This window comes from Aquarana catesbeiana, linkage group LG02 (assembly GCF_042186555.1).
Source record: "Aquarana catesbeiana isolate 2022-GZ linkage group LG02, ASM4218655v1, whole genome shotgun sequence".
Classification (NCBI taxonomy): domain Eukaryota; kingdom Metazoa; phylum Chordata; class Amphibia; order Anura; family Ranidae; genus Aquarana; species Aquarana catesbeiana.
The window spans coordinates 701,836,389-701,859,038 of record NC_133325.1 but is presented as its reverse complement, the minus strand read 5'-3'; the positions used below and the strand labels follow the sequence as shown (position 1 = coordinate 701,859,038).

The 22,650-nt window shown below is 41.8% G+C and overlaps 1 protein-coding gene across 3 annotated transcripts in view; it reads right to left on the bottom strand.

The window, feature by feature from the left end:
* The window catches only part of CTPS2 (CTP synthase 2), a 409,104-nt gene that overhangs the window by 293,822 nt on the left and 92,632 nt on the right, over positions 1 to 22,650 (bottom strand). For all 3 annotated transcript variants that reach the window (XR_012241769.1, XM_073616921.1, XM_073616922.1), the window contains one exon: positions 4,705 to 4,785. Coding sequence is in view for 2 of the 3 variants with exons in the window: in XM_073616921.1 (XP_073473022.1) it covers positions 4,705 to 4,785 (81 nt within the window). In the remaining variant the exon portion in view is untranslated. The remainder of the gene's footprint in view (positions 1 to 4,704; positions 4,786 to 22,650) is intronic.

The following is a 22,650-nucleotide window of genomic DNA, read 5'->3' as shown; positions in this document are numbered from 1 at the left end:
ATCTACAAGGCTCTTTACCCTGATGAAGTCACGTGACATGTGACATAACGCATAGGGCGGAGTCTGTACACCTGCTAACTGGAAGTATCGCCATGTATTTTCTTGATATGCTGGTGTTTTTTGTATAATATGGTAATGTGTTTTTTAATGATAAAGTGCATTGGCGTTTACTTCTACACCATTAGAGGCTCTCCCCCCACTCACACATAGGAATTCATGGTGAAAATTTCAAAATAAAGAACTGTTTTTTTCATGACAGAAAACAAATGAATTGATATCACTATTAGTTGGAAATTAGTCAGACTATATTTTGACACACTTTTCTGTTCTTGTGTTTTGATTTTGTTTATATACACAATAGGATTTATTCAGTTAATATTATTAGTATATTGGCAAGTGGCTGTTTATTTATTAGGTTTGTATAATACAATTATGGTGATGTAGCTGTTGGGAGCACAGCGCTTGATATTACATATTTTGCTTTTAAGGTATTAATAATGTTTCCGATGTAAATCTGATTATTATTATTTTGATGACTTATAAACTGCATTCACCCCCCATGGAACTATGTACAGTAAAGACAATATTGCTACTTTGAAAGTATAGTAGTTTAAAGTGTTACTAAACCCAGGAGCCTGCATTCACTATATCTGGTCTCCCACAGTACACTGAACATGGAAATGCAATTATTTTAGTAAATAGAAACTGCGCAATACTGTACCTTTTCTCATCAGCAGTTAGAGGAGTCTTTTGATTTTAATTAGTGTAGGAGGCCTTTTCATTCTGCTCTGACTGTCCTATGAGGCTGCAGGATCCACGACCCTCTGTCTGGACAGTGCTGATTGGTCCTGTGCTGATCACATGCACGCTCCCAAAAAAAAAATCTCTAGCAACACACCAAACTGAGCATGTGCAGCTTGTCCCCAAGGCTCTGTATTATCAGGAGATAGATTGGGGACAGTGGAAGAAGAGAAGGCAGGATCAGACAGCCTTTTTACGCAATGCATAGGACCCCTTAGGTTCCACAGTGAGTATAACAAGCATGTTTTACTGCATATACAGACTGACTTTACTGTTGTGGGTTTAGTAACACTTTAATTCATCATAACTGTCCATATATTAGCTACATCACACCTACTATGTATGTACTGTATGAGGACATATCTAACATATTTCTTTGCCATTTCTTTCTATCTCTATCTTCAGCTCCGGAAGGTTTACCCCCCTCATGACCAGGCCATTTTTTGCAATACGGCACTGCGTTGCTTTAACTGACAATTGCACATTCATGTGATGCTGTACCCAAATAAAAATTGATGTTCTTTTTTTTTCCCACAAATAGAGCTTTCTTTTGGTGGTATTTGATCATTTCTGCATTTTTAATTTTTTGCGCTATAAACCAAAAAAGACCGACAATTTAAAAAAAAAAAAACAACAATCATTTTTACTTTCTGCTATAAAACATTCCCAATAAAAAAAATGTAAATCTAATTTCTTCGTCAATTTAGGCCAATATGTATTCTGCTACATATTTTTGGTAAGAAAATCCCAATAAGCGTATATTGATTGGTTTGCGCAAAAGTTTTAGTGTCTACAAACTATGGGATATATTTTTTGAATTTATTATTTTTTTTTACTAGTAATGGCGGTGATCAGCAATATTGCTGCAGACTAACCGGACACCTAACTGACATTTTTGCAACTTTTCGGGACCAATGACACTAATACAGTGATCAGTGGCAAAAAATATACACTGTCACTGCACTAATGACACTGGCAGGAAAGGGGTTTACATCAAGGGCAATCAAAGGGTTAAATGTGTTCCTAGGGAGTGCTTTCTAACTGTGTGGGGGGGGGGTGCTTGTACTGTGGGAAGGCAGAGATCTGTGTTCCAGCTTGACAGAAACACAAGATCACTGCCTTCCCTTGTCACAGAACGGCAATCTGCCTTGCTTATATAGGCAGATCGCTGTTCTGCCTATGCCTCAAGCGATCGGAGGGTCCCAGCAGACATCATGTCTGCTGGAAACCGCTGTGACCAATCACAGCAGGAGCGGGTCACCAGCGGCACGCGTGCGTGCCCCAGATCCGGATGTGCAGCATCAAGTACCAGTATGTGATTCTGCACAAATCGGCCGCCCTGATATTGGGAATTTAGCACTTTTAGACCATAAACCTTTACAAGCCCATTTCAGTGCAAAACTTAAGGGTTAATATTTTTTTCATCCCCTCTTTCCAGTCATGCAGATTTGTCCTCCATTAACACACTCACCTGCCCAGTATTTGTATTGTTGTTCTGCTGTGATCTGCTGCTCAGGTGTGTTGGGTCCCATGCCGCCATCTTAGTCTACCTCTGTCCTTGTGAGCCTTCTGCCTCTTCTGGGACTTTGTCCTACACCTGCAGCCTCCTGGGATATGTAATGTATCCCAGGAGGCTGCTAGAGCAGGACATGTCATTCTTGCCTAGGCTAGAATGGTGCCGTGGGGTGTGGAGTGGACAAAAAAGTAAAAAAAGAAATTAAAAAATAAAGTTGGGGGGGCTTTTTAGAATGGTGGGGGGGTGGAGCCAGGAAGGAAGATTCACTTGAAAGCTGACATTTAGGCATGAATTATGACTATAGTGATTGCCGCAGTCGCTCAGGTCCACTGCACACTGGCTTGCGCTTTTCCAAAGTAACCACAGGGGGTTGCACTCTTAGTACTGCCACCATACAGGGAAAGTCTTGGGGGAGGGGAGCTGCACTCAGGGTAGTGCAGAGAATGCATTAAGGTAAAAAAAAACTTCTGTTTTTAGAACCAATTTAAAGAGACAAAACATAGGGAGATTTACATGTACTGATAAGATGATTTTTTTAAATTTTGCCCAGACATCTAAGGAAAGTTGTTATGTAAAGGGGCACTTACCTACAGGGGCACTTACCTACAGGGCACTTTCACCCCTTCTTGCCCAGGCCAATTTTGAGCTTTCAGCGCTGTCGCATTTTGAATGACAATTGCGCGGTCATGCTACACTGTAACAATGTGAAATTCTTATAATTTTCTCCACACAAATAGAGCTCTCTTTTGGTGGTATTTAATCACTGCTGGGTTTTTTATTTTTTACAAACAAAAAAAAAAAAATAGACTGAAAATTTGGAATAAATAAAATAGATTTTCTTAGTTTCTGTCAGTAAATTTTGTAAATAAGTAATTTTTCTCCTTCACTGATGTCACTGATAAAGCGGCACTGATGGGCACTGATAGGCTGCACTAATGGGCACTGATGAGGCGGCACTTATGGGCACCGATTAGGTGGCACTGAAGGGCACTGATAGGCAGCACTGATAGCCAGCACTGAAGGCATCACTAACGGGCACTGATTGGTGGCACCTGTGGGCACTGATTGCTGGCACTGGTGGGCGGTTATTGTAATCAGGGCACTGGTGGGCGGTTATTGTAATCAGGGCACTGGTGGGCGGTTATTGTAATCAGGGCACTGATGATCAGCCGATCACATGGTTAAAGAGCCGCAGCCATGGCTCTTTACAGAGATCAGGGTAATGCCATGTTCTAGCAACATAGTGTGGCCGCGAACGCCACTCTGCGTGCCCCTGTTGGTACACTAGAGCGGCCGTTCTGGGACAATGTCATTTGACGTCGTCCCAGAACGAGAGCCGGACCGCCCCTCCGTCATTTGACAGTGGGCAGGTGGCAATCGGTTAAACTGATTTAAACTACTTACTCCAAGCAGTAAAAATAGAAATGCACATCGATGAATCAGCCAAGCTTTACCAGTTTATTGCGTTGTACAATAGATGACATTCATTTGGTACAAAATAACTTTTGAATCAGAATTAGAATTTGATATAGAAAAAGAGTAGAGAGTCCAATATTTTAAAACCCAAATCAAGCTAATTTTTTTAGGTATTTTAGGACAAAGAGGGAAGAGGGGTTTGAGCCTCTCTTGTTTTTTTTTTTTTTTTTTTTTTTGCTATTTATGTGCCTATTGGGGAGATTTTCCTCCAGGAAATTCAAAGCCGGCCACAGTTGGTTCGAATCTCAGCCAGTTTAGCAGGACAAGATGTGAACTATGTATGGGCAGGCTAAAAGAACAGTTGATTGATCGATCAATTTGGGTACAACCAGCCTGTCTGATTATCGCTAGCAGCTGTTATAGCCGCTAGCAATAATCACTGTGTTCTCCTAGTGGGGATGGCTCCCCCTTACCACCCCTTGCTGGGAGGACACAATGGCTCGGGGGGAGAGATTCCTCTGTCAACACTGTCTGTGCTGATGAGGGAATTGAGTGAATTTCTTTCCTGCAATCCGTGGTTGCAGAAAAGAAATTCACTCCATCTATGGCCGGCCTAATGCTGGTAAGGGATACAAAGCAATCTCCAAGTGTTTAGACATCTAGCAGTAGACAGACTATCTATAAATGGAGACAGTTTAGTACTGTGGCTTCTCTTCCTAGAAGGGTGCCCAGCCAGGGTGACCCCCAAGGTGCAGAATCCTCAATGAGTTAAAAAGAGAACCCTCGAGTAACAGCTAAAAGCTGGAAGACATCACTAGAATCATCAGACATCCCTATTCACGAGTCTACAATACATAAGTCTTTGAGTAAGCAGGATGTCCATGGCAAAATAGCACTGAGGAAGCCAATCTCCAAAAAAAGAATCACATTGCTGGGAATTTCACATACTTTTTCTTGCCACTGTAACTTACCTGTTCTGGTTCAACATGACAGAACATAGAGATCTTCTGTTTTACAGCCATCTCAATTGGTTTGGTACTTCTGCACACAATCTGGAAAGAAAAAATAATGAACATAGATAAATAATAATTTTGTATCTTTAACCACTTCAATACCAGGCACTTTCGCCCCTTCCTGCCCAGGACAATTTTCAGCTTTCAGTGCTGTTGCAATTTGAATGACAATTGGTACCCAAACTAAGTTTTTATCATTTTGTTCCCACAGATAGAGCTTTCATTTGGTGGTATTTGATCACCTCTGTGGTTTTTATTTTTTGCTAAACAAACTAAAAAAGACCAACATTTTAAAAAAAAAAAAAAAATGTTTTTTTTTGTTTCTGTTAAAAAATGTTGTTTTCTCCTTCACTGACGGGCACTGATGAGTTGGCACTGATAAGGTGGCACTAATGGGCACTGATATGTAGGATTGATGGGCACTGATATGCAGCACTGATGGGCACCAATAGGTAGCACTGATATGCAGCACTGATGGGCACTATATAAAGAAGAAATACAGCGCTGCGTATGGTGTAGGTAAAACAGCAGCCAACACAGCTATAGACCCAAGCAATAAATGTGAATGCGAAAGTCTAGCGCTATAAAACCTAAATAAACTGAAAATATAGAAACCAGTGTCAAAAACCTGATATAAAGGTTATAAATAGAGATGACAAATTCTAAAGTCATAAAATAAAAATTTCAGTGTAAAAATTCACAATACAAAAAATATATATAGATACGATATGATCATATCCTGTGCGAAATATACAGTACAATATACATGTGCATACTGGTGATACAATAATGATTAGAGGGGAAATCACCAAAGTGAATAAGAGTGCCAAAATACCCAACTAGAAATAAATAATTATAAAAATAAGTGTGGCGCTAAAAAAGATGTCCTTTATTGGGCAGAGCCAAACAGAATGGTATCTGGAGGGCAGTGTGCACAACAAAGAATATTGATGAAAATAGGTCCTATAGGACTGTTATTGTCTTCACCAAAAACAAAACAAATGATGAGAACCGCAAGATATACAAATAATATATATAAGTGAAGCGTATATAAACTATTGTAGCCCCTGAAGTGACAAAACAATACATGTGCATATATTCAAAAATATATATATAAACCAATATACAAGGAACCACCTAACCCAACAATAGGGAAAAGTAGTAATGTGCAAAAGAACCAAGAAAACGTGAAAGTTTAGTACATCACAAATGTGTATTCCACACAAATAAAACGTGTAAATGAGAGGTCCATCCTGGACTTCTATAAAATAGGTGACCCAAAATCAATGTGTAAAGAACCACCTAACCCAACAATAGGGAAAAGTGGTTGTGTACAAAAAAACAAAAAAAACAAAAAAATTATAAAAATTAGTTTAGTGCGTCACAAATGTGTGTTACACACAAATCAAACGTGTATATGAAAAAACATCCGGGACTTCTGTGGGTGACCCAAGATCCAAATAATGTGGTGGGAAAACAATCAACAGCCACCAAGATCAATGCTGGAGGACCAATGGATCCAAAGGTGGCATCCACGAGATCTGGTGATAAACCTCTGTGTGAAAGGTGTAGGCATATGTACCCTTACCGGAGGTGGTGGACTCCCAGTCAGCGACTTGGGAGTCAAACAGACTTGTATAGAAGCAAGGGGGGGTAGCTCCTGGATCCCAATAGCTGCAGATGGTGAAGGAATGGCAACACTCACCGACTCGATCGCTTTGATCTCACCGACTTATCCCATCAAAGTTATCAGTACTTGTTGTAGATCTAACTCCATAGGCAGGAAGTCAATCCTCAAAAGGAAAAAACGAAGGCTTCCCCATAGTGTGAATCAACTAAGAACCAGCTTTATTAAAACGAATAATAAAACACTATGGCTCTTCAAAAGAGGACAATAAAAAATAGCGCTAAAATTCAAATGGTGGCAAGACAGGCATAACAAACCCTACGCGTTTCGTCCGAAGGGACTTCAACTGGGGTATATACCTGTCAGCCACTTGTGCCTGTATATATGTATAAACAATTAATAATCAAAAAGTAACAGCTGTTCGCGCCATGTATATCGTCATTTCCGGATTACGGGAAAATGCTAAAATCGGCCTGTAACCAAGCCTCAATGTGGGTGGCCCAATCATATTAAAGCCGGATGTCACATCACCGAACACGTGTCAAAGAAAGAGTCACATGGTATCCCTCCTCCTGTAGGGCTTCGGGACGGGCAATGCAACATCCGGTCACACTCGTCAGTACCTCCAACCTATCCACAACAACTAGGATGGAATATAACATCCAATCCAGGAGAAAGGTGAGGGCGTGTGACGTCACTCCGTCGTACGACCGGATGTGACGAAGACGAGAACAGTGGTGGAACGCAAATGCGTGTCACGTCCTGTTCTAATAGGAATTAGTGAACGGAAACACTGGAACTTGGAGCGCAATGCGATCCAACTATAGCAACAGAAAAACACAAACTGTAAGTGTGATTTAAAACGCTGACATGGCACGAACATTGTTAATTTCAACAGCAAAACAACTGTACAATAAAAATGGACAGTGTACTGTATCCCTACCAACAAAATCAACAGTAAAGTTTGCAAATCACTGTCATCATATCTAAAACTTATAGGGCAAAAAAGGGCCTCTAAATGTGAGCATATAAGATAAGAATACCCAAAAAAAATTTACAAAGATAAGCCAAATAATCAAAGAAATATTTAAAATATATAAAAAGAGATAATCCATAAACTATAATCAAAATCAAATGGGTTAGACAAGAAACATCTATGGTAATTAGAAACTGGCTATTAACTGGGTAGCAGCGAAACCAAAGAAGCCATGGGGACTATGTATCAAAATATTCGAATATGTTAAACATAGAAATTCATCCTTAAGGAGTACAGGACTGGTCAAGTACCTTAAAAGGCAATAAGCCGAAGGGGAATTATGACTGATTGATAAAGGAATTTATGTCCCATTCGATGTTGAGGCCAAATGGTGAATAACACTTTAATTGGTGTATCCAAAAAGTCTCAAGTCTAGAGACACCCCTCTTCATAGACTCACCCCTCCAATGAGGGGTGAATTTATCAATGACTTGGAACTGAGTTCCATTAGGATCTTGGTTATGGCAATGCCGGAAATGTTTGGGTACACTGTGATTTGTAAGGCCTTTTTTGATATTGGCTATATGTTCATTCCCTCTAATTGCAAAAGTACGTATAGTACGCCCCACGTACTGTTTCTTACAGGGACACGTAATTAAATAAACCACGTATCTAGTCTCACATGTCAGAAAATGTTTAATCTGATACTCCTTCCCGGTGGTAGTGGAGACAAATGTCTCGGCTTTCCCATGTCCAGAACTACTGTGTGTGCAGACGTTACAACGCTTGCAGGGAAAAAAAACCTTCATATTGTGGAAGAAGGAACGAGTCGCCGGGGGATCAATGGTGTTGGGGGCAATTTGGTTCTTTATAGAGGGAGCACCTCTATAAATAACACCACCTCGCTCGGGGAGAACAGGACCCAATATTGGATCATTTTTTAGAACTCTCCAATGTCTCCCTATGATGTCTTTGATCTGTCTGTGTTGTATGGAGAAATTAGTTAGGAGGGACCACTTATGTCTACTGTCGGAATCCCTTCTAGGTTTGACAGCTAACAGAGATTCCCTGTTTATCTGAGCAACCTTATCAATTTCACTATCGATTTCACTAGGGTCATAACCTTTGTCTACAAATCTGGACTTCAAAATCTGTGTCTGGTGGAAATAGTCCGTGAGAGTACTGCAATTACGTCTGATCCGTGTAAACTGGCTACGTGGAACAGATTTTAACCAAGTAGCGTGGTGACAACTATCGACCGGAATGTAACCATTCCGGTCGGTAGGTTTGAAAAACGTCTTGGTCTCCAAACGGTTGTCAACTACTACTATCTCGAGATCGAGAAAATGAATCGCGGAAGAGCTGACCTCATATTTCAACTCTATCCCAATATCATTATCATTTAGTCTACATAAAAAATCATGCAGAGATTGGGTACTACCCCTCCATAGGAGGAGGATGTCGTCTATGTACCTCACCCAGAGGGCTAACTCCGGGGGGTCTAAAGCATAGACGACATCCTCCTCCCAACGGGCCATAAAAATATTAGCCAGGCTAGGGGCGAACTTAGCGCCCATAGCTACTCCCTTCTGTTGGATAAAAAAATCACCATTATACCAAAAGTAATTATGTTTGGTAGCGAACCGTAAAAGGTCCATGATGAATCTCTGTTGAGTTTTGGGAATAGACTCCTCTCTAGACAGGAAGAGTTCAACTGCTGCAAAACCCGCATGGTGGGGTATAGAGGTATATAGTGACGTGACGTCAGCTGTAACCAAAAGCAAATCGTTGCTATAGGTAATACTATTGAGTTTGGAAATGGTGTCCTTGGTATCCCTTAAGTAAGATGGTACGGATTGAACGATAGGTTGTAAAAAGAAATCAATATATCTTCCTATGCGGGAAGTAATAGAATCAATGCCGCTGATGATAGGTCGGCCGGGAGGTTGTGTGATGTTCTTATGCACTTTTGGTAAGTAATAAATTACCGGGATTCTCGGGGCGACTGGAATCAAAAAACTTTTTTCTTTATTATTGAGGATGCCCAACTGAAACCCCGTATCAACCAAATCTGTAAGTGATTTCGTGTAAGAAGCTGTGGGATTAGTATACACCCTTGAGTAGGTGTCAGTGTCACTTAGGATTCTAGTCATCTCTAGATGATAGTCGTTTCTATCTAGAACAACTATCCCACCCCCTTTATCCGCGGGCCGGATAATTAAATCTTTCCGTTCGCATAATTTCTTGAGTCCGATTTTTAAGGATGGATCGTTGAACGACCTCTTAATAGGTAATTTATCCAGGTCTTGTAAGACCAAATCTCGAAAAACTTTAATAGAAGGAGCAGTGGGGCCTGGAGGGTTGAAGAGGGAGGGATTCGAAAGTCCTGAATGGACTATATGCGAATTTACTTCAACTTTGGGTCTAGTGGGGTTAGCAATAATATATCTTTGTACATTTAATTTCCGTACATATTTCTGAATATCTATAAAGGTATTGAATTTATTCAGTTTGTTAGGCGGAGCAAACTTCAAACCCTTTTCCAGGACTAGGAGTTCCGCCTCCGATAAATCTGCTTTACTAAGATTAAATATCCCACTTCCTTTTAGACCCGTTTTCTTTTGTCGGGAGCGTCTCCCCCCTCTAGTCCCCCGTTTCCGTCTATGGCCCTTTTTTGTCTCACTGGGTCCCTGGGAAAATCCCCTTGGTAGGGGGGGACCGGTTGTTGGTTGTAATTAAAAGGTGATCTATTGTAATAATTCGACTCAGATTCTCTGTAGGGATAATAGGAGTTATGATTCTCCCTAGATCTATCATTCCTTAAAGGGGAATACCTGTTATATGTCCGCACTGGTGTTCTCTGCGGGTAAAAATGTTCAAAGTGTTCATTATATCTATCATAATGGTTCTCTCTTCTAGGTGTGGATCTTTGGTGGTTCCGGTTAGAGGACATATCTCTCTGTCCTCTGCCTCTACTTCTCCCTCCTCTATCTCTACCTCTGGAATTAACCGGAGGACCCTTCCGATAATTTTTCGGGGTTTTAGGGGGAGCGGGTGGATGATGGTCAACAACCCTATGGTCTGTCGTATCAGCACCTCTAAGTGGGAGCGGTTGGGATTGGGGGTACTGCTGTTCCAGAACGTCCATCTGACTTGAACCCCTTTCAGAAACAGCAGGTCCATCATCCACCGTTTGCCAAGAGAAGACACAACCACTTTTGTAGTCGTTGACATCCCTGGTGTACTTTTTTTGTTTTTTAATTTTCTGGTCCTTCTCTTCTTTTTCTAAAAGAGTTCTAAGGGCAGTTGAATGTGTGGCATATTCAGAGGAGGACCTAAAGGATACCAATTTTTCTTTGATCTCCTTTATCTCTCTGTCTATAGTCACCATTCTTGCTTTCTTTTTATCTATTAGGAATTTCAAGAGGGAGATCCCAACCTCATTGAAATATCGGAACCAGGATTCTAAATCTATGCTTTAGACCCCCCGGAGTTAGCCCTCTGGGTGAGGTACATAGACGACATCCTCCTCCTATGGAGGGGTAGTACCCAATCTCTGCATGATTTTTTATGTAGACTAAATGATAATGATATTGGGATAGAGTTGAAATATGAGGTCAGCTCTTCCGCGATTCATTTTCTCGATCTCGAGATAGTAGTAGTTGACAACCGTTTGGAGACCAAGACGTTTTTCAAACCTACCGACCGGAATGGTTACATTCCGGTCAATAGTTGTCACCACGCTACTTGGGTAAAATCTGTTCCACGTAGCCAGTTTACACGGATCAGACGTAATTGCAGTACTCTCACGGACTATTTCCACCAGACACAGATTTTGAAGTCCAGATTTGTAGACAAAGGTTATGACCCTAGTGAAATCGATAGTGAAATTGATAAGGTTGCTCAGATAAACAGGGAATCTCTGTTAGCTGTCAAACCTAGAAGGGATTCCGACAGTAGACATAAGTGGTCCCTCCTAACTAATTTCTCCATACAACACAGACAGATCAAAGACATCATAGGGAGACATTGGAGAGTTCTAAAAAATGATCCAATATTGGGTCCTGTTCTCCCCGAGCGAGGTGGTGTTATTTATAGAGGTGCTCCCTCTATAAAGAACCAAATTGCCCCCAACACCATTGATCCCCCAGCGACTCGTTCCTTCTTCCACAATATGAAGGGTTTTTTTCCCTGCAAGCGTTGTAAAGTCTGCACACACAGTAGTTCTGGACGTAGGAAGACCGAGACATTTGTCTCCACTACCACCGGGAAGGAGTATCAGATTAAACATTTTCTGACATGTGAGACTAGATACGTGGTTTATTTAATTACGTGTCCCTGTAAGAAACAGTACGTGGGGCGTACTATACGTACTTTTGCAATTAGAGGGAATGAACATATAGCCAATATCAAAAAAGGCATTACAAATCACAGTGTACCCAAACATTTCCGGCATTGCCATAACCAAGATCCTAATGGAACTCAGTTCCAAGTCATTGATAAATTCACCCCTCATTGGAGGGGTGAGTCTATGAAGAGGGGTGTCTCTAGACTTGAGACTTTTTGGATACACCAATTAAAGTGTTATTCACCATTTGGCCTCAACATCGAATGGGACATAAATTCCTTTATCAATCAGTCATAATTCCCCTTCGGCTTATTGCCTTTTAAGGTACTTGACCAGTCCTGTACTCCTTAAGGATGAATTTCTATGTTTAACATATTCGAATATTTTGATACATAGTCCCCATGGCTTCTTTGGTTTCGCTGCTACCCAGTTAATAGCCAGTTTCTAATTACCATAGATGTTTCTTGTCTAACCCATTTGATTTTGATTATAGTTTATGGATTATCTCTTTTTATATATTTTAAATATTTCTTTGATTATTTGGCTTATCTTTGTAAATTTTTTTTGGGTATTCTTATCTTATATGCTCACATTTAGAGGCCCTTTTTTGCCCTATAAGTTTTAGATATGATGACAGTGATTTGCAAACTTTACTGTTGATTTTGTTGGTAGGGATACAGTACACTGTCAATTTTTATTGTACAGTTGTTTTGCTGTTGAAATTAACAATGTTCGTGCCATGTCAGCGTTTTAAATCACACTTACAGTTTGTGTTTTTCTGTTGCTATAGTTGGATCGCATTGCGCTCCAAGTTCCAGTGTTTCCGTTCACTAATTCCTATTAGAACAGGACGTGACACGCATTTGCGTTCCACCACTGTTCTCGTCTTCGTCACATCCGGTCGTACGACGGAGTGACGTCACACGCCCTCACCTTTCTCCTGGATTGGATGTTATATTCCATCCTAGTTGTTGTGGATAGGTTGGAGGTACTGATGAGTGTGACCGGATGTTGCATTGCCCGTCCCGAAGCCCTACAGGAGGAGGGATACCATGTGACTCTTTCTTTGACACGTGTTCGGTGATGTGACATCCGGCTTTAATATGATTGGGCCACCCACATTGAGGCTTGGTTACAGGCCGATTTTAGCATCACTATGATTGGACCATGTTGGATGCGGACGCCATTTTCCCGTAATCCGGAAATGACGATATACATGGCACGAACAGCTGTTACTTTTTGATTATTAATTGTTTATACATATATACAGGCACAAGTGGCTGACAGGTATATACCCCAGTTGAAGTCCCTTCGGACGAAACGCGTAGGGTTTGTTATGCCTGTCTTGCCACCATTTGAATTTTAGCGCTATTTTTTATTGTCCTCTTTTGAAGAGCCATAGTGTTTTATTATTCGTTTTAATAAAGCTGGTTCTTAGTTGATTCACACTATGGGGAAGCCTTCGTTTTTTCCTTTTGAGGATTGACTTCCTGCCTATGGAGTTAGATCTACAACAAGTACTGATAACTTTGATGGGATAAGTCGGTGAGATCAAAGCGATCGAGTCGGTGAGTGTTGCCATTCCTTCACCATCTGCAGCTATTGGGATCCAGGAGCTACCCCCCCTGCTTCTATACAAGTCTGTTTGACTCCCAAGTCGCTGACTGGGAGTCCACCACCTCCGGTAAGGGTACATATGCCTACACCTTTCACACAGAGGTTTATCACCAGATCTCGTGGATGCCACCTTTGGATCCATTGGTCCTCCAGCATTGATCTTGGTGGCTGTTGATTGTTTTCCCACCACATTATTTGGATCTTGGGTCACCCACAGAAGTCCCGGATGTTTTTTCATATACACGTTTGATTTGTGTGTAACACACATTTGTGACGCACTAAACTAATTTTTATAATTTTTTTGTTTTTTTTGTTTTTTTGTACACAACCACTTTTCCCTATTGTTGGGTTAGGTGGTTCTTTACACATTGATTTTGGGTCACCTATTTTATAGAAGTCCCGGATGGACCTCTCATTTACACGTTTTATTTGTGTGGAATACACATTTGTGATGTACTAAACTTTCACGTTTTCTTGGTTCTTTTGCACATTACTACTTTTCCCTATTGTTGGGTTAGGTGGTTCCTTGTATATTGGTTTATATATATATTTTTGAATATATGCACATGTATTGTTTTGTCACTTCAGGGGCTACAATAGTTTATATACGCTTCACTTATATATATTATTTGTATATCTTGCGGTTCTCATCATTTGTTTTGTTTTTGGTGAAGACAATAACAGTCCTATAGGACCTATTTTCATCAATATTCTTTGTTGTGCACACTGCCCTCCAGATACCATTCTGTTTGGCTCTGCCCAATAAAGGACATCTTTTTTAGCGCCACACTTATTTTTATATATTTTTTTACAATTTTGTCTGATTGTTGTGTTCGGCTGCTTTGCCTCTTGGTTGGCGCATTATCATTTTTGATTTTAGAAATAAATAATAATTATAAGCAGCAGTCCAAGCATATGTTGGTAAAAAACAATATATATTAAAGTCCAAAGATATAAGGAAAACCTCGGAGGTCTGGACAGATGTTTGAGACCAACAGCAGTTCAGGAAAGGCTAGAATGGTGAAGAAGCCGCCACCAAGAGTCTTAGGAGGCTTACCAGATGTTGTTGACTTGGGGAGGCTTATGCCACACAAGTCACAAAGGCTTTGAGACCAGCTGGTTATAAGGGTACATCTCCTTGGACAGCCGCGATGGATCCTATGTCAGGACAGCAACTTGGCACCAACGATCACCAGCGGCGGCACAAGGATAATGTTCCAATAGGGGGCCACAAACGGGTGTTCACATACCATGCGAAAATGAATGAAAAACTCGCATAGCGTGATAACATAAAAACTAATTTATTTAAAAGAGTATAAAAACAGACTCACATGTTAAAGATCATCAAGAGCATGTAAAGGCAAGTAGCTGTAATTGTGGTGGATCCACCCGACGCGTTTCTGCTAAAAAGCCATCATCTGGGGACTAATGGGCACTGACAGGTGGCACTGACAGGCGGCATTGATTGGCACCGACAAGCGGCACTGATGGGAAACTGACTGGTGGCACTGATTTGCACTGACAGGTGGCATTGATGGACACTAATAGATGGCACTGATGGGCAGCACTGATTGGGCAGGTACTGACAGGTGTTAATGCTTGACACTGATTGGCACTGTGATGGACACCGATTGGCCCTTTTTGGGAACTGGCAAGGGGTTATGATGGGGCTCTGACTGGGCGCCGATTGGCAGCTTATTGGTACATTTGATGGAGGCTGTGCTGATAATCAGTGTGCTGATTATCAGCACAGGCCCCCCCTCTGACAGAGAGAGCCGCCGATCGGCTCTCTCTGTCAGCGCAAACCGAGGAATGCCGTTTACCGGCACTTCCTGGTTCATACGATGATCAGCTGTGATTGATCACAGCTGATCACGTGGTAAGACGCCTCTGTCAGAGGCTTCTTATCACAGATGCGGTGTGTCAAACTGACATGTCGCACTCGAGATCGCTGCGTGCCCCCACAGGCGCGCGCTGGCATTTTATCCTGCTGGACGTCATATGACGCCCAGTAAGGATAACAGAACCATTTCCTGGCCATCAATCTGTTATAGGCCGGGTGGGAAGTGGTTAAAATGGTTACAGCATTGGCTGTTTTACAATCCTTGCACTGAGGTGGTCATGAAGCTGCATAGAGCTCTATGGTCACAATGGAATAAAATATTTAAAGAGTAACAAAACCTTCCCCTCTGAGTGATCTATGTACATTACAAGGATTTTCACAAACTTTGTTGCAGATTACTACCTTTGGTTATTCCTGAAGAAATCAATATTTTTTCCTCTGTGCCCCTGTGCAAAGTGAGTCTGATGGGAGTGGTTTCAGAATTATCAATGAGCTGCTGCAGCAGAATCAGGGCTCTAATGAGGAAAATTGCAGGGTCTGTACCCTTTCCTATTGGGAGTATCTCACCAAAAATGACATTTGTGTTACAAGGGATGCCAAAAATCTGTCTTGTTTCTTAGTGCAGACTTCTGGGAAAATCAATGAGCCAATCACACAAGCAGGAAGAGATGTTTCTGGGTGCGATCTGTACGCATTCTATATACAGAAAACCTCCAGGTAGCCGTGTTGCATTGCACTTTACAAAAAATTAAAGAGCTGCAGATTGAAAAGGAAAAGTCATTTTTAATAACACTTAATTACAATATGACTTATGTCGCAATTGTATATGCTATATTATTTTTTATTTGCTTTTTTATTTTACCATTAGTGAAGTTACCCTTTAAATGAGGAGCTGTTCAGTGGAAAATGCTGGATTTTTAGGATGGATACTACAAACATATGTACATCTCCAATGTGAAATTTAGGCAACCAGTTCTAAAGATATTCATCATTTTTAAACACTTTATTAACACATACATGTCCTGGTCAATGCAGTTACATCTCAATGTAAAAATAAATATTCGTAAATCTCCTCGCAGGGGAGACCAGGGCAAGTAACCAGGGCACTGATCATCAGTGCCTCGATTACAGTAAAGCCCCAGCAGTGCCCATCAGTGACACCAATCCCTGCCCATTAGTGATGCCAATCAGTGCTGATTTTCAGTGCCCATCAGTGCTGCCCATCGGTGCCACCCATCAGTGCTTATTAGTGCCACCTATCAGTTCCCACCAGTGCCACCTACCAGTGCCCATCAGTGCCGCCTATCAGTGCCACCTATCAGTGCCCACCAGTGCCACCTATCAGTGCCACCTATCAGTGCCTACCAGGTCTACCTATCAATGCCCACCAGTGCCATCTATCAGTGCCCATCAGTGCCACCTATCAGTGCCCATCAGTGTGGCATATTAGTGCCTCCACATCAGTGCCACCTAATCAGTGCCCATAAGTGCCGCCTCATCAGTGCACATCAGTGACAGAGAAAAATTACTTATTTACAAAATTTACTGAAAAAAACTAAGAAAAACGTTTTTTTTCAAAATTTTCGGTCTTTTTTCTTTTTGCTTGTAAAAAATAAAAAACCCAGCAGTGATTAAATACCACCAAAACAAAGCTCTATTAGTGTGAAGAAAACTATTAAAAATTAATTTGGGTACAGCGTTGCATGATCGCTCAATTGTCATTCAAAGTGTGATAGCGCTGAAAGATGAAAAATGGCCTGGGCAGGAAGGGGGTGCAAGTGCCCTGTATTGAGGTGGTTAATCAGACACTGATAGAAGTCACAAGACTGTTCTAATTGCTGATGAGAAAAGGTATAAGGCTGGGTTCACACCAGTGCGAATTGGATGCAGGTTACCCCACATCCAATTTGCATAGCAGTAGATTGTGACCAGCTCTCTATGGACCCGGATCACAAATCGCCGCAGGGGCTTTGGTGCAAATTGCACAGGAGCCCCAATGCGTCTTTTGGTCTGTTGCAGGTCCAAATTCAGCCAAAAATTTGGGCTGAATTCGGACCTGAAGCGGTGAATGGAGACGCACCGGACTCCTGCTGTGAGCGGGAGCGTGCTGCTGTGTGAACCCAGCCTTAAACAGTTTATATTTACTAAAACAATTTGATTTCCATGCTCTGTGTGCTGTGGGAAACCAGATCTAGTGAATGCAGGGTCCTGGGTTTACAGTGCCTTGAAAAAGTATTCACACCCCTTGAAATTTTCCACATTTTATCATGGTACAACCAAAAACATAAATGTATTTTATTTGGATTTTTTGTGATAGACCAACACAAAGTGGCACATAATTGAGGAGTGTAAAAGAAAAATGATAAATAGTTTTCCAAATTTTTTACAAATAAATATCTAAAAAGAGTGTGGCGTGAATTTGTATCCAATACTTTGTAGAACCACCTTTCGCTGCAATTATAGCTGCAAGTCTTTTTGGGGATGTCTCTACCAGCTTTGCACATCTAGAGAGTGACATTTTTGCCCATTCTTTTTTGCAAAATAGCTCAAGCTCTGTCAGATTAGCAATTTTCACATCTTGCCACAGGTTCTCAATTGGATTTAAGTCTGGACTTTGACTGGGCCATTCTAACACATGAATATGCTTTGATCTAAACCATTCTATTGTAACTCTGGGTGTATGTTTAGGGTCGCCGTTTTCTTCTAAGAATGCCCTGTATTTTTCTCTATCCATCTTCTCAACTCTGATCAACTTCCCTGTCCCTGCGGAAGAAAAGCATCCCCACAACATGATGCTGCCACCACCATGTTTCAAGGTGGGGATGGTGTGTTGAGGGTGATGTGCAATGTTAGTTTTCCACCACACATAGCGTTTTGTCTTTAGGCTAAAAAGTTCAATTTTGGTCTCATCTGGCCAGAGCACCTTCTTCCACATATTTGCTGTGTCCCTCACATGTCTTCTCGCAAACTGCAAAGGGACTTCTTATGGTTTCCTTTAAACAATGGCTTTCTTCTTGCCATAAAGGCCAGATTTGTGGAGAGCAAGACTTATGGCCCGTACAAACGGTTGGACTTTGTTCCGACATTCCGAAAACAAAATCCTAGGATTTTTTCCGACGGATGTTGGCTCAAACTTGTTTTGCGTACACACGGTCGCACAAAGTTGTCGGAATTTCCGATCGCCAACAACGCGGTGACGTCAACCACGTACGACGAGACTAGAAAAGGCCAGTTCAGAACCAAGCGCGGCACCCTTTGGGCGCCTTTTGCTAATCTCGTGTTAGTAAAAGTTTGGTGAGAGACAATTCGCGCTTTTTCAGACTCGTGGCTTTCAGATCGTTTTCTGCGGTTCAGTTTGTGCTTATGGGTTTGTATCTGCTCTTCAGTGCGTGCAAGCAAGTTCCGCGTGACTTATAGTCATTGTGTTCTTCTTCGTTCGTTACTGTTTTTCAGGTCGCTCTTCACAGGCCTTGCTGTTCTTCAGTGCGTTCTGTTACTTCGTTCTGAGCAGCCGACCGTTTTCTAGCCAAGTTGCGTATACATACTCCTCGTAGAGTTCGTGCTGTGCGGGGGCTTGGTGTTGGGGTCCTGACCTTGACACAAGTCCAGTCCATGAACAGGGTGGGGAGGAGTTCATGGACCAAGAATTGGTTGCTTCAGCGTGACCAGTTCTCTCATATGCCTTTGCTCCGTGAGATCCGTGAGAATAATCCTGATGATTTCAGGAACTTTCTCCGGATAACGGACCCCGTATTTCACCGTTTGTTGGCTTTGCTGACCCCCTATATCAGCAGGCAGGATACCTCCATGAGGCAAGCCATCACTCCAGAGCAGAGGCTCGTCGCTACCCTGCGGTACTTGGCAACAGGGAGAAGTCTGCAGGACTTGAAGTTCTCAACAGGCATCTCCCCCCAGGCTCTGGGGATCATTATCCCAGAGACCTGTTCTGTCATCATACAGGTCCTGCAGAAGGAGTATATGAAGGTAAGATTTTTATCCTTTAATATCACATTTTATTGTATTGAATGTTTGCTAATATATTGTATTTCTTTCCTCATTCCCTAATTACCATGATTGTAATATGCTGTGAATGTCCCCTTTGTCCTCATGCATGCTGGATTTTTATGTAATTACATTTTTAGTCCTTCATACATATTTGCCTTCAATAGCCTCCCCAGCATGCTCTCCTGCCCTATATTCACCTCATGTAGTCACTTAACAATGTATTTTGTCAGCTCCATAGTAGTGCTTTACCCCAAACACCCCCTAAAATGTTTTTAAATGTGATTTGTGCTTTAAATTCAGGCAGAGTGCCAGAGGCATTTTTTTTGTGGTGTCCCCAAATCATTTTTAGTAACCTTCCCTCCCCCCAACTGCTAAGTCAGCTGATCCCAATTCTCTATCTATCCTCAATCATCTATCTGCTGACTTTGCCAAACCCATACACACTATACCCATCTCTTTTGTGGTCAGATGTATGGATGAATTCCCCAAAGCATGTAGTGCAAGGGCCTGCCTGTATACTTTCAAATGGTACTGTTTAAAGTTTTTGTATGCTATTATTATCTTGACAGGTAATAGCAGAATGTCCAAATGTCCTCAAATGTGTACAGTGTGTATTTATATCTTTGTATTATGACATTTCTTACCTGTCCAGTGGGCTGCCAATAGTGTAACTAAGGAGGGGCTGTTCCAAGTAATACCCTGTATTTAGGCATTCATCTCTCAATGAAGTGGAGAGGGTTACCTGTCCAAGATCCCCCCCCCCATAATGTTAGAAATGGCCCATGAGAGGGGGGGGGGGTATATGATAGGTGTACCTTATACTTTGGTGTTGTTAAATTTCCCTTAATAAATGCTATCTGGAGGTTGGCCAAGAATGTTTGTGTCTAATCTGCTTGCCATGTTTATGTGCAAAAATACTAATTTTTTTTTGTTTTCCTCAACAGTTTCCTTCCACGCCACAGGAATGGCAGACCGTGGCCTCCCACTTTGCCCAGCGGTGGGACTTTCCTAACTGCGGAGGGGCAATTGATGGGAAACACGTCCACATCGTCCCACCACCCAACTCGGGGGTCATACTATTTCAACTATAAGGGGTTCAATAGTATTGTGATGTTGGCGGTGGTGTCGGCTAATTACGACTTCTTGTATGTGGACGTGGGAAAGAATGGCCGGATGTCTGATGGTGGAGTCATCGTCCAGACGGAGTTCTACAGGCGTCTCCAGAATGGCAGCTTGGACTTGCCACCTCCAGAGGACAATGTGGAAGGACTCCCATTCGTCTTCGTTGCGGATGAAGCATTTGCGCTGGGGGACCATCTTATGCGGCCATTTCCGATGAGGACCCTCACCCCGGAACAGAGGGTTTTTAATTACCGGCTGGCCAGAGCCAGAAGAGTGGTGGAAAACACATTTGGAATCATGGCCAGCCAGTTCCACCTATTTCTGACACCCATCCATATGGCAGAGTATAAACTTAATCATATAATCCTGGCGTGCTGTGTTCTACATAACTATTTACGCCAACATTCTGCCAACTATGCTGGCTCAGTTGGGCCTGAGGCCGGAATTCTACATGATACAACCCTGACGGCGCTTGAAAGTGGCCATCCTGGCTTGCCCTCCCTGAGTGCCTGTGATGTCCGGTTAAGATACCTTGAGTTCTTTGCGGGTAGGGGGGTCATCAATATGCCAGACAATTTGTGAAGCATTTATCAAATAAAAAAAAAAAGCTAATCTTTAGTGACATTTACTGCTTGTGTTTGTTTTAGCTGACCCTGACAGCAATGTGGGGAGTCCTGAAAATGGCGTGATTGTGTAACCTTTTATACAAAGCACTGTTGGGTGTTATTTACTAAAGGCGTAGACACTTTGCACTACAAGTACACTTGAAACTGCACTGAAACTGCACTTGTAGTGCAAAGAGGATTTGCCCTTAGGAAATAACCCCCATTTTCACAGAAAACAGCAATTACATCACCACAAAAGTGTTGTAGCGTTGAGACAATAATCCACACATTCTTGATTAACAAACTTTTTAATACCTGCACAATCACATGTGCATTTAGAAAAGGTTTTTAAAACAAACCAACATGTTTGTTGTATAACAATTTTTGGGGTGGCATTATCAAAAATAGAAATGTCCATTTACGATAAAACAGGCCTGTGTAAAACCAACAAGAAAGACAAAAATCTTGAACTTACAAAGTTCACATATGGTAAAACTTGAAGGCAATATCAGACATAAGTATTTAGGAACTGTGTTTGATATTGCGTTCAGATGGGGTGAAGTCACCCCTTGAAAAGCCAAATTTGGAAGATGCACACCAATTTACGAATGTCAACATGTGCTAGCTGCCATCACGGGGGATCAAGGGACGTGTTTTGGGGGAGCAACCCTTCCTCACCGCTACTTTATTATTGAGGAAGGGGTTGCACCCCCAAAACGCGTCCATTGATCTCCCGTGATGGCAGATAGCACATGTTGGCACACTGTGTGCATCCTCCAAATTTGGCCTTTCGAAACATCGCTAAAACATTTTTAAGATTGTAGCACACAAAAAAACAAAGTGATTTTGTGGGGTTTTAAATTCGACCCAAAACATTAATGATGTTATTATTTTTTAGAATAACATCATTGATTTTTTGCTTGAGGTTTTCCAATTCTAAATTACACCCCATGATCTCCCCGATTAGGATCTGGGCACTTTCTGATGTGAAAGGATCTCGATCCACAACATCACGATCACCTAAAAAGAGAGAAACCAAACAAAAACAGGTATCAAAAATATGCCGGCATCCATCTCTTACCTGAGTCTGTGGTCGCAGACACTCACCTGTTGTGGTGTCAATTTCCACCACATCTTCTTCCTCCTCCTGCTCAGCTTGGGTTGGGGGTATTTCCCCTTCTTCCAGAGGTGGGGGGTCTCTGGTCTCCTCGGATGAGGGGTGTCCTCCGAGTCTTTTCTCCCCTATGTAAAACAAAAATGGTATAATTAGCACACAGATGGCCGAAATATAAAGATGAAACATTGCTTGGAAGTGGGGTACAATTGTCTATTTGGGCAGAGTTCCAAGATGTAGCATTTTTATTGTCCTTTGTCAAGCTTCAATACTTTACCTGTCTTGTACAAGCTTCACAGATGGAGACCCCCCTATAGTATACACTGGAGCACCTGTGTGGCCCCCTAATAAAAAGGGTGTTCTTGTGTCCCACACTAGTGCTCCAGGGTCCAGATGTGAAAACAGCTGCTGAGTGTCCTCTCCTTACACAGAATCTAGTTTGCATTTCATTCTAGTAACAAACCCATCTACACAACCAAATATTTTTCATACAAGTAGGCCCTAAAAAATGTTGGAAAATGCATATTGCCTAAACAATGGTGTTTTAGAGGCCGAAAGAAAAATGTTTGATAAGAACAAATAATGGGCCCATGAACATTAAAGTTGCCATTTTAAACTGTACAACAATTAAGAAAAGCATATGGAGC